Consider the following 11856-nt stretch of genomic DNA (forward strand, 5'->3'; position numbering starts at 1 on the left):
GAAGAGCGAAAGTTTTGTTTTCGGATGGTAAAAAGCAGCATCTCAACCGTTGTTTTTTAGGCAATTGTTGGTTTTACAAATTTCCGGAGAGGCGGTCCTCTCGTTTCAGGAGAAACCTTGTTATTCCCCTGTCATTATCGAAACATAAACTTATGGCACTATGGCTTTAAAAAGCTCTTGAAAGCAGACGCCTTGACAAATATCATGAGACACTTGAACTCATTTCAGAGCTCCGAAATCGTAAATTTTCTCGATTGACAGCGAGTGCATGGCCTAGTGATTACTCACATCCCCTAGCTCCCATCCCCTCCCCTCCCCCCCACCCCCATCCTCAAAGGAATAGACGGATGTCCGGTCCCGCCTTAGACATTTTTTAAATATCTTATTTCTTCAATTTCTCGTCAATTCTGTGCTTGTGTCGCCCATTCTCCGTCGTTGCGCCGATCTCTTTAAGAATGCAAACAAGCAGGTGAAAGCATTATTTTGATTTTCCTTTTTCAGTTGACGTTGATAAATTTTCCGAGTCACGTTCTTGCGTTTTGGGATCACCATCTGCCTGATTCCAAATATATATCTTGGTTCCAGTCCCTAACAGGAGAAGATTTAGAAAGCTTGTTAACGAACCCCCACTCCTTCAGCTTGGTTATCTTGTACGGTGACCGTCGCGAGCGTTTCATTGAGATTGCAAAGAGGAAACTGTATTTCAGAGCTGTTGACTCGATTTCTTTACGAGTTCTCGTCATCTAAAACTATTTTGGCATTCGAGCAGGCCCAGAAAAGGGAATTTCATACTCTTTCCGGTATTTACGAGATGTTTAATTCGATGAGATCTAGACTAGTCAAACGATCTATGGTTGCGAAAGAACTTCTCTTGTTTTTCCTCTTTTGCGGAGCGGGATTTACCTCAGCTATTTTGGAAGAACGGGAACAGAGTTCACAATGCCGTAAACAAACGGTGTTTTGTCCTTGCAAGGACAGGCGAGGAATGACTGGCCATATGCTTGTGGTAACATGTAGCGATCAAAACGATCCCAATAATCCGCTTTGCCAAGGAGAAACTTTAATCTCAGAAGATTGCGGAAAAGGTGAGCTTGTATGTTAAAATTACGGTGCTACTTAAATGTGATTCGTTAAGCGTATAATTAAACGTGTGGAGATCTCAATCATGTGAAATTTTTTTAGCCGTTGAGTGGACTTTATAGCCAGTTTGGCTGATTTGAATTTAGTTGTGCAACTGGAAAAGTTATATAAATCGATCAAGGAGAGGGACACTATTTCACACTTGCACTCTCAAATTATAGTTCCAATATTAATAATTGATTTGATATCACTTCAAAACCTTCAAAGGAAAGTAGAGCTTGAGGAATTGCAAAAAATTAATGGTATTAATGATAAAAAAGATAAGGCAAATTTCTTAAAACCTGAAATATGTTGTCCCAGATTCAAGGCCTTAATTTTTTAAGCCTTTACCTTCCAGAAGTGATTAACATGTATCTTCCCCCCACAATATCCATACATTACCCAGCAAACAGTTAATGAGAATATTCAATTTTTTTACTATATAGTACGATACTTTATTTAACTTGGAGTTTACAGTCCTAACGTCACCAGCTAGTTTATGGGTAATCATGGTCTTATCAGGTAGAAGTTTTTGTCTTGATCAAATATCAAATTCTGATAACTATTTTTCAAGGAAATCTGTAGCAGGTAGAAGGGGGACTATAATCAGTTAGATCTTGGGGGTCAAAGAGTTCTTCGTACGGAAGTTTCGTTTACATACATGTAGAATTTTTTACCCTAAAATTATTGTTGAGATGAATTTGCAGACATGAATTTGTAAACAGGATTTCTGACTTTTCATAAGGCTGCTTGCCATACCCTCTTTGGATTGTTTTTGTGAATCAATAATATAGTCAGTTCATTACATAGTGAAATATTAAACAATTTGATATCATAAATAAAACTGGAGAAGCATTCATTATTCTTATTTACCTCTTGTACAAATTTCAAAATGTAGGACATAGTCCACTGAGTGACCCAATATATTCCTTATAAAAACATGCTCTGTTCCTCAAAATACAAAATCCTTTTCAAAGCTTCAAATGAAAATTTTCATCTTTGTTTAACCTGTACCATTAGGCCCTAATCTTCCCCTGGGGAGGCTACTCAAGGAAAGTTTGGTTGCACATGTGCATGGTGGTGTTAAAACTTTAACTCCCCAGAATCGACAAGTAATACTCCCCACTGAGTGCCAATATTTGTTGTGAATTAGGCAAGGAATTTGGTGTGACATCAAGATAACATTAAGTAATGGATAAGCTTTTCTGTTCTCTTAACCTGCTTACAAGAGAAAATATTGGAATCATCTGGAAAAATTATTTACTTTTCACTTCTGGGTGGTAAATGGTTCAAACCCTGACAAGCTTAAGGAAGACTTTCATTTTGGAAGTTAAACTAAATATTTTATGTTTTCATAAAAGTTAGCATAGTATTATCAATCAAAATTATAGATTGGAATGTGTCAATTAGCTCTTTGTTGACACTTTGATGTCTATTGACCAAAGTTGTTCGTCAAAGTTTGAGTTTTCAGGGCAAATTTGACTGAAGCTCAAGGGAAAGTAAAATTATTTTGAGTAAATGCATGGGGAGTTTGGCATAATCATATTTGAATTAGAGGGGTTCTACTTTACATTGTTCATTTGACTAGTTTTTGAATTTTGTGACAAGTGTCATCATAAAATGGTGTTAAACCAGTTAGGTCAAGGCCAGAGTTATAAAGGGGCTTTGCGTTACTGGTGCAATAGTTGTGTGTTGGTTAACACAGCTGGCTATTTGCATGTTGATCGAACTTTGTTATGGTTTCGATTTGAAATTTCATGTTGGTCAAGATACTAGATAATTTGAGAGATTTTGGGGGCAAAATAATAAAGGTGGGGGCAAACTTGTTTTACTGCTGGAGACAAAGGTGGTCAGGCAAACTTGCTATGTGGTGAAACCACCAGCTACCTCAGAAATAATTTTCAAATTAATAAAAAGTAATTTAACAGACATGTTTCAGGGCATTGTTTATAGATATTATTTCAAATAGGGTGTGTTGTATGGAAAGAGTAATTGGAGAGAGTAATTGCATACATGCCAACTCTTCTAGATTATCCAGTAGTCTCCTGGATACAGAATAAGTCTCCCGATCTTCTGTGTGGCTCACCATAGTAATAGTAAACACCATAGTAACTATTTTAAAATCATTTGGTTGTTCTCTAATTTAGTGAACTTTTCATCAAAGCGGCACAGACGTGACACTGGAAATTGTATGAATGGAATCATACCAGGATCCCCCCACACCTCAGATAAAGACCCTCAAGCACAGATGATCAGTGGAAGTATTATAACAGGTGTTGTGGATGACAGCCGCACATTTAAATGCAAAGTCCATTCAAACTTTTCAGCAAATGTAACTTGGCTGTTTAATGGCAAACCTCTGGAAAAAAAGTGGAATTATTCACCTGCATCTTGCAAACGAAATTTAGAAGTCAAATACATTTCAAAAAGTGAGGCAGGAAACTACACATGTGTTGTGACAAATGAGAAGGGAAAACAGGCATCGGCTCACGCTAAGTTAAATGTTTTTGGTAGGTAACCACCTGTAAAGGTTTGTACTGTAATCTTTGGAGCAAGCTTTTCCCCCTCAGATGACACTGTACTTACATAAATTATAATACAAGACATGTAGCTCAGCCAGGTCATCCCCTAATTTGAAGGGATGAACCATCATCCTTAAATTATAGTAGAGACTGAGCAAGCTTAACTGCTACAGTATATTCTAGTGCTATACAGAGTTATCTCTTTAATGTGTGTCTGATAGGTTTAGGAAACTGTTGAAATGATCTCGCAGAACTGACGCATGCTAAAAGCAAACAAGTCAATTTTAAATTTTTGCTTGTCATTAGCACCCTTCAACACAGAATTTGACGAAACAGGAGACTGACGCTTTTCTTTGCTCAAGAAAGCAAAGAACAATTGGAGATGATGATAATACTGTATTTACCCGTGTATAATGCGCACTTTTTTCTACAAAAATAACCATCAAAATCACAGTGCATATTCTATGCGGATTCCATTGTTTGTCACGCACGTACGTCCTAATTTGCATACGTTAAAACAACAAAAAAGTAACACATTTAAGGCTTTGATTGAATAACTTATTTTCAATGAAAAGTTATAGGAGTGGTGCATAGTAAGTATTTACACTGAAATAAAGAGGAAAGACAAAAATTGCTAAATATGTTTGCAAGTGTGCAAACAGGCATGTGGATAATTTAGATTTCAGAGTGGATATGCAAATTTAGCCGCATGTGAAGAAATCTCATGTCACATTTTTCAATGGGAAGCAAGAAGAAAGTGAGCGAGAAATATTTCAGGACAAGAGCTTTATTTAAAGCATGCAGTTCTTGATTTGCTGTTATAAGCAAAATACGAGTGAATTTCTTATTTGTACAAAGCGCATCCAATGGGATTTATCTTGGTTATATTGTTGTTTACTTGACTTTATGGCCAGAAAATTGCACAACGTTAGTTTGGAAATTGTAAAAATACGATGACATAACACAAAATCTTCAATACTTTTCGGACATATTGTTGCTCACTCATTACCCTGCGAGCAAAGCCTTTTTAACCCGTCCTCGAATCGCAAAGGGAAAGATTAGGCTCTGCCGACATCCTGTTGTTGCTCGTTTGAACATCCACGGCGGTTGCCTAGAAACTGATCCTTTTCCACACCCCCCTTGAACTATTTCTGGTTCCGGTAAACTTCGCACAATTTACGCCATATTGCATTTCTGGGTGCAGATTTGTTCATCTGTTTACATGCAAAACAAAGGCCTGGCACCAAAACCGGTTTGAATGGAGGGAAAACCAGCTTGAGTAGCCCGGAGATTTTGGCTTTCGGCATTTCAAAGCAACAACAGGATGTCGGCAGAGCCTTTTCCCTTGGAGGGTTAAAAAGAAGAAGAAAAGAAGAAAAGGCTTCGCTCGCAGGGTACTCACTCATAACATTTACCGGGCCGTGGAATTGTCAAATGAGCTAGGCCTCGCTTGAAGTCTTAAAGTTTGATTTCAATAATGTTGATTTCAATAATGTCATAAATATAAAGTCATAAGTAACAAAAGATATTGATGTTAACATGGCTAGTAACATAGTCTTATTAATAAATAATTGTACAAATATTTAACTTGTCTTTTTTGCCGCGAAAAACATTTTTTTCTGATAAAATAGGTTAAAAACAAGGGTGTGCATTATACATGGGCACGCATTTTACACGGGTAAATACAGTTGAGAATGAAAAAAGCTAAGAATTTTGATCTTTTAGTAAATAGGGTATTTATTGCGGCAGGGGTTAATGGCCATCTGTTGTATGTTGATCCTAAGACAATAAATGAGTTACAATGTCCTCTGTACCATGTGCATGGGGGTAGTGCAGCTGGATAATGGTGGAGAGCCTTGAATTTGTGAAAATGCAGCCATAGAAAACTGGAAAGTTATTTTTTGGACCTTGAAAAAGGTTTTGACATAAAGACAAGATTTTGAAAGTGAACTGATGCACTGGATTTGAATTATATTTTTCCAAGCTGGATTAAGCATAGAACTAATGAAGTTCTTGTTATTTTGCAGTGTAAAATCTTTGTTAGATGGCCAAATAGCTCAGAAAAAGTCTTTAAATTTGCTCATAGTTAATGGTTGTCATTGGTAAAGTTAAAAAAACTGTTTGATAACTTATTTTTCTGAGGAATTGGTCCTTTAGTGCAGAATGTGGAATTTTTGCCCTAACCTTCTTCAGTGATTCTCTGTACAAGCTGTAGGTTTACATGTCATTGCTCTACCATGAATGTAGGAGAATGAAAAAAATTATGTAGCTTAGAAAAAGTCTAAATTTGCTCACAAACATTTGTTGTTGGTGCTGATGCAGTGGACTAGAACTACTGTTCAAGATTAAATTAAATGCATTTTATTATCATTAACACTTTAGTTAACTTGGCTTTGATTTAGAGTAGTTGCACAGATTTAGCTTTGAAAAAATTAACTTGGCTTTGATTTAGAGTAGATTTAGTTGCAGTAACAATGGATTCTTACAGAGTCTTCTGTTTAATTTTAGCAAGAAGACCCCCAGTTATAGAGTCTGCAGGACTTGAACCTGGGGACACACTCTACATTGGAGCCACAGTAAACATAACCTGTGACATCCGAAGCACTGATCTATTAGTAACTGGTTCAGTATGGAAGAATGGCACAAGGTTAAATGAGGATAATGAACAACTGAAGTATGAGTATCATCATATAAGAGAAAAAGATAAGCCTAGCCGCTTACTTACTAGACTGGAAATTAAGGACATCACAAAGGAAGATGCTGGAAACTACACTTGTCGGGCCGAAGGATATGGCATGAAGTCATTAAAATCATTTCTTCTTAAAGTTGGTATGGTAAATTACACTTTTATTTAGCATTCATTTATACAGTACCATTTACTCCATTTGTTGAAGAATCACGCGCTAATTTATATGTACCCCTCATCTTACAGTGCTTTTCTCTCTCTCTGTGCTTTTGTAGGTTTTTGCACCAAAAAACTTTGGTATTTTGTCTTTGGTGTTAATTGCAATTTACAGATTTTCTATTTTTAGCATTTGTTTTTTGTCTAAAATACTAATGGTTGGTCCAGTACTAAAAGTTCCTCTCTATAGCTTTCTCAGAATAATTAATGTCACAGTTTTTACAATTTGTTCTTTAGGAATTTTTCCCATAATACCCCTACTCCCAGGTGTGACCAATGAGTTTTTTCTCTTTACACTATCTATATATTTTCATGTAGAAAGGTCATAAGAAAAAATTAAGCATGACTGTCACAATAAAGACAACAGCAAAAAGTACATTACTTTTGTCTTAATGCACACCAGTTTTTCAAAAGAGGTTGATTTATAAGAAATGTATATTTGTAAAGCAGGGGTGTAGCCAGGAATTTTCAAAGGAGGGGTCTCACTGGGTCAAACAGCGTGTTTTGGCCAAATTCTCATGTCAACCTGAAGGCTGTGTTTCACTTAAAGTGACATTAGAAGGCTTGCAGGGGTGGGGTTGGGTCACAGGCACCCCAGGACCCCCCAGCCACACCCTTGTATAGACAGTGCAGGTAATTGATATTTGGATCCAGAAGACCTCTCCAGCATACTCAAGCGTGACCAAATAGGAATTTCTCCCTACAATGTCAATACAATTTCAAGCTGAAGTGAAATGAGAAGAATGAGGAATATCCACCAGGTTATACTTTACAACTAGATTCTCAGAGCTGAAAGTATGAGAAAAATATTGCATACAGAATGGAGAATTGATTTTGAGAAGTTAATTTTTCATCGTTGTCTTCCAGCTGCATTACAAAATTTTATCATCTTCATGATTCATACCATGGACTTCAGATAAAATTTTCCTCTGTCAATGGAAGTTCAAATGTTTAGTTTCACAAATTAGCACTCCAGTAGACTTCTTTACATGCAGCTTGTATGGTGTGTTACCCATTTCAGATCATGTGATAATATTTTACTGGAGAACTGTCTCTTTTAACTTTCCTATTAATTTACGTGAATATATGTTCACATAATTAGCAAAAGATAAAGCTGGGAATCCCCTTGAGACCTGGAATGAGTAACCAAAACACACAAGCTATAAGGTTTCTATTGCTATCATCATTTTGGTCACCATTTTGGTAACTAAATGAGCAGTAAGAGGTGCCAGTTTGGTAACCTGTGTTTGGACAATATGAAGGAAGTTGTGATGTTTTGATTACAAGGTGTTTAATATGCTTAGCAGTCAAATGAGAAAAACCTCATTGTTGTAGCTCATACAAATACATTTCCTTCCTCTTGAATTGTTAAGGTACAATTTTCTTTATGGATAAAAACCAGGGATATTAAAGAATGACTTTTCAACGGCTCCATGCCATCATTCTCAAATTCAAATAAATACATTTGTGAGTTCATTAAATAGAAAAAGTACAAGTCATGTGAAGTTCTCAATGCATATGATTAAGAAGTAGAAAATGATAAATAAAAGATAAAAATACCGGTAGGTGAATAAAATACAAGCGTAGTGTGCTTGAACTGTCAAATAGAAAGTTGCTTTGATGGAGTCAGATTGAGTGTTAACTGTTGGTTTTTGTCTTTGATGAAGAGCATTTCATGAATTAAACAAGCTTCTGACGGCACTTCTTGAGATGGTAAATTGGTCACGAAGATCTTTGTTCCTTAGATTGCATGTGTACATCTCATAGGTGTTTACCAATGACAGAATGCTTGTGCTCATTGATATGCTGAAATAGGTGTCGTCACGTATAGCTGACATAATCTGCATTGCACAGATTTGTATTCAAAAACAATGCATTGTTCGGTAACAAGAGGTGGTTTGGGTTCCGTTACTTTGATCTCATCAGCAATTTTCTTGCTCATAAACACTGGGTACAAATTGCTGTTAATTTTCTTCAGCCTTTTTCTATATATTAATTAATGAACTCACAAATGTATTGATTTGAATTTGAGAATGATGGCATGAAGCTGTCGAAATGTCATTCTTTAATATCTCTGGTTTTTATCCTTAAATGCTCATTGAAAACACTAGTTATTACAGTTTTCTTTCTTTCAATCTTTTAATTTTCAGGGACTAATTGTTTGTTTCTCCTGGCCACCAAATAGTGAATTTCAAAAGTTAATAGCTTTAGCTCAGAGTCATCTAGATATACTTTTTTTGGATTGTATGTTTTATTTTCCCCAAGGAGTATCTTAAGGGAACTCCCTCCTTTGGCATTAATTTTGTTAATTACTTGTATGTGTACATTGGAATAACAAAACTTATAAGCTAAAGATAACTGTTGTTTTGAATTATGTTGTAGAACCATGTCCAGCTGGATTTTATTGCCCTCCAGGAGGAAGTGATCCCATTCAATGTCCTCCAGGAACATACCAGCCAAACAGTAACCAGACATCTGAACAGGCTTGTAAACCGTGTCCAGCTGGTTTTTATTGCCCTCCAAAGGCAACTAATCCCGTTCAATGTCCAATGGGGACATACCAGCCAAACATTAACCAGACATCTAACTATGTCTGTAAACAATGTCCAGCGGGTTTTTATTGCCCTCCAGGAGGAAGTGGTCACATTCAATGTCCTCAAGGAACATACCAGCCAAACATTAGCCAGACATCTGAAGAGGCGTGTAAACCTTGTCCTTTCTTTACTAACTCATCAAAGAATCTAGGCCGTGTTGGACCAATGTTAGATGAAGGCGACTGTCCAGAAGAAGATCCAAGTAAAGGTACTGGCTCCACAAATCAATGTTAGATAGAAGAATTTACCCCACTTGCTTTTCTGAGGGGCGTGAACAAAACGTGGTGTAGGCCATGGCCTACCCCATGGCTTACCCTATGGCCCACTGGTGGTCAGATTTTTAAAAGCATAGCACTGCTGCAAACATTTCGACATTTTTCTGGGGACTCTCTTACCAACAACTTTCTTCTGCTGTTATGGCAGCCATGTTCCGATCAACATCTATTAACCTTCTGATAGAACAAGGAAATCAAGAAATAGAAGCCAGACTAAGTTAAATGCAACTTTTGGGCAAACATCATCATATCAGCTCTTCTTTCAAACTAGTGCAATACTGGCCTTCTCTCTGCATTTGCATTATTGCATGACAGAGTGAGGAAAATTTTAAAAACCAGCAGTCGCGGTCAACCAGCAGTTGTTTTGTATGTCCTGGGGTGCTTAATAATAATAATAATAATAATAATAATAATAATAATAATTATTATTATTATTATTATTATAATAATAATAATAATAGTTTATTAAACTCTCTTGCAGTAACTTACTGAATTAACGAGTTATGATGCAATGAAAACTTAATAAGAACGACTATGTACATTTCTGTACACATTAAGTACAAGTTATATACACCACACAGAACATACATCACATTTGTTAAAAATACTTAAAAGTTAAAAAATCTTCGGTGCGCTTTGTTCTACAGGTAGTAACGTTTCTGCAAAGATACAACTGGTCTGATTTGTGCCTGAGGTTATAGGGAAAGGTATCGTCTAAGCATGTTGGTAGAAGAGGGTGGAGAGGGTGGTTTAAGTCCTTCATTTTGCACATATACTCTTTACATATCTTATCTCTTCTATACGCAAGGGTCTCCACCCTTGCTAACTCGAGGGCTTCTGAGTAACTATCGTCACATGGGAAAATTATCTTAAGCGCCCTATTCTGTATGGATTCAATTTTGTCAGACAGATAACCTGGAATGGATTTCCATACTGGTACGGCATACTCTATAACAGATCTAACAGTGCTTGTTGCAAATTCAATACTCTACAGCACTAAAGAGGCACTTAAAAAAGTGGCCTAGCATGTACTGTTTGCATTTTCTTACCTGGATATGCTGTCCAGTATTAATGCCGTTCATTACATTTTTACACCAGCACTCCATTACATGTTACCAGCTGGCAGCCTGTATGGATCATGAAGCTGCCATTTTGGATATCCTCAGCGACCACACAACATTGGCCCCTCCCTCTTAACCTACTGTTGTGGTTCAGTGCTTGGGTGGGGAAAACAGAGTTAGGATGTTTTAAGGCTGAGTGCAGTATTTGCATTGTTTCGTTCCCTGGCATGTTTAAAATCGTGTTAGTGACTTTCTAGTATACCCTTTTAAGAGGCATAGAATTGTATGCCAGCGTACTCGTTCGACTCTTACTGATTTTATTTTTTTTGTGTTTTTAAAAATCTGACCACTGGTAGGCCGTAGGATAGGCCTCAGGGTAGGGCACTGGGTAGGCCACAGGGTAGGCCATGGCCTACACCGGGGCCTACACCATGTCCTAGGCCATGGCCTACCCCACATTTTGTCCATACCCTTTTCTGAGTCTGTTTCAAGAAAGGGCCCGCAACCCCCTCAAACATTCAGATAAAAACTGAAACTATAACCTCTGCTTGTGCCTAGGTCTTTTTTTTTTTGTATCATAATTTAGATTTCATACATTTTTTTTTATATCTGTAGTTTAAATTACTCTTTTTCTTTTCCATTTTTTGACCAGCACTACCACATCCAACGTCAACAGACATCACCAAGATTGTCATAGGGACAGCTTCTGGTGTGGTTATTATCATAGTCATTGTTTTTCTATCATTTATTGCAAAAAAGAAGAGTTTGCTGTGGTTCTCTTCCTTGGGACCCAGACATGATCCAGAGTATTACACATGCCAGGCAATGTTAAATGGAGATACAGAGAATGCCGAAGGTGCTGAGGTTTTTAAAAAATCACCAGAAATAGGTATTTTAAATCAGCAACATTTATTTTGCAATGTTTATTACAACAAATTATCTTACTCATACCCAGCTGATAATTTATCATCTGGAGGAATTTTAATACTGATTAAAAAATGCTATTTGTATAGGTAATCACATGATTTTGCGTGCAATTTGGAACTAAAAAATTGCATGAGTGTGTAGGGAGAGTGCAATTTCTGGTATTTGAAAAAATTTACAAGTGCTTATTTGTTCCAGATTGCACAAGAAAAATCATGTGATTATGTATTAATAATATACATGAAAGAATACAAGGTAGCTTAATTATCATAATCATGCAAAGAAAAGCACACACATCACGTGCAAAAATAACTTATTCAAACCCTGCATGTGACATTGTGTGTTCGGTCAAAACAACTGTGTACGATCACAACAATAAGATAAAATGAAATTTTCATATCTTAAAGGAGCAAAAAAGTTCAAACTCCAGCCAAACAGTTGAAAGAATTGTTCAGTGGG

The 11856-nt window shown here is 36.7% G+C and overlaps 1 protein-coding gene across 1 annotated transcript in view; it reads left to right on the forward strand.

The window, feature by feature from the left end:
• The first annotated feature begins 304 nt into the window (after window positions 1–304).
• The window catches only part of LOC148716873 (uncharacterized), a 16142-nt gene continuing 4590 nt past the window's right edge, over window positions 305–11856 (forward strand). The window contains exons 1-6 of the mRNA XM_088745227.1: window positions 305–469; window positions 682–1085; window positions 3267–3629; window positions 6150–6470; window positions 8926–9345; window positions 11126–11362. Coding sequence (XP_088601353.1) covers window positions 456–469; window positions 682–1085; window positions 3267–3629; window positions 6150–6470; window positions 8926–9345; window positions 11126–11362 — 1759 coding nt within the window. The 5' untranslated portion in view covers window positions 305–455. The remainder of the gene's footprint in view (window positions 470–681; window positions 1086–3266; window positions 3630–6149; window positions 6471–8925; window positions 9346–11125; window positions 11363–11856) is intronic.

The sequence above is a fragment of the Stylophora pistillata genome, chromosome 14 (assembly GCF_964205215.1).
Source record: "Stylophora pistillata chromosome 14, jaStyPist1.2, whole genome shotgun sequence".
In the NCBI taxonomy this organism is placed as follows: Eukaryota; Metazoa; Cnidaria; class Anthozoa; order Scleractinia; family Pocilloporidae; genus Stylophora; species Stylophora pistillata.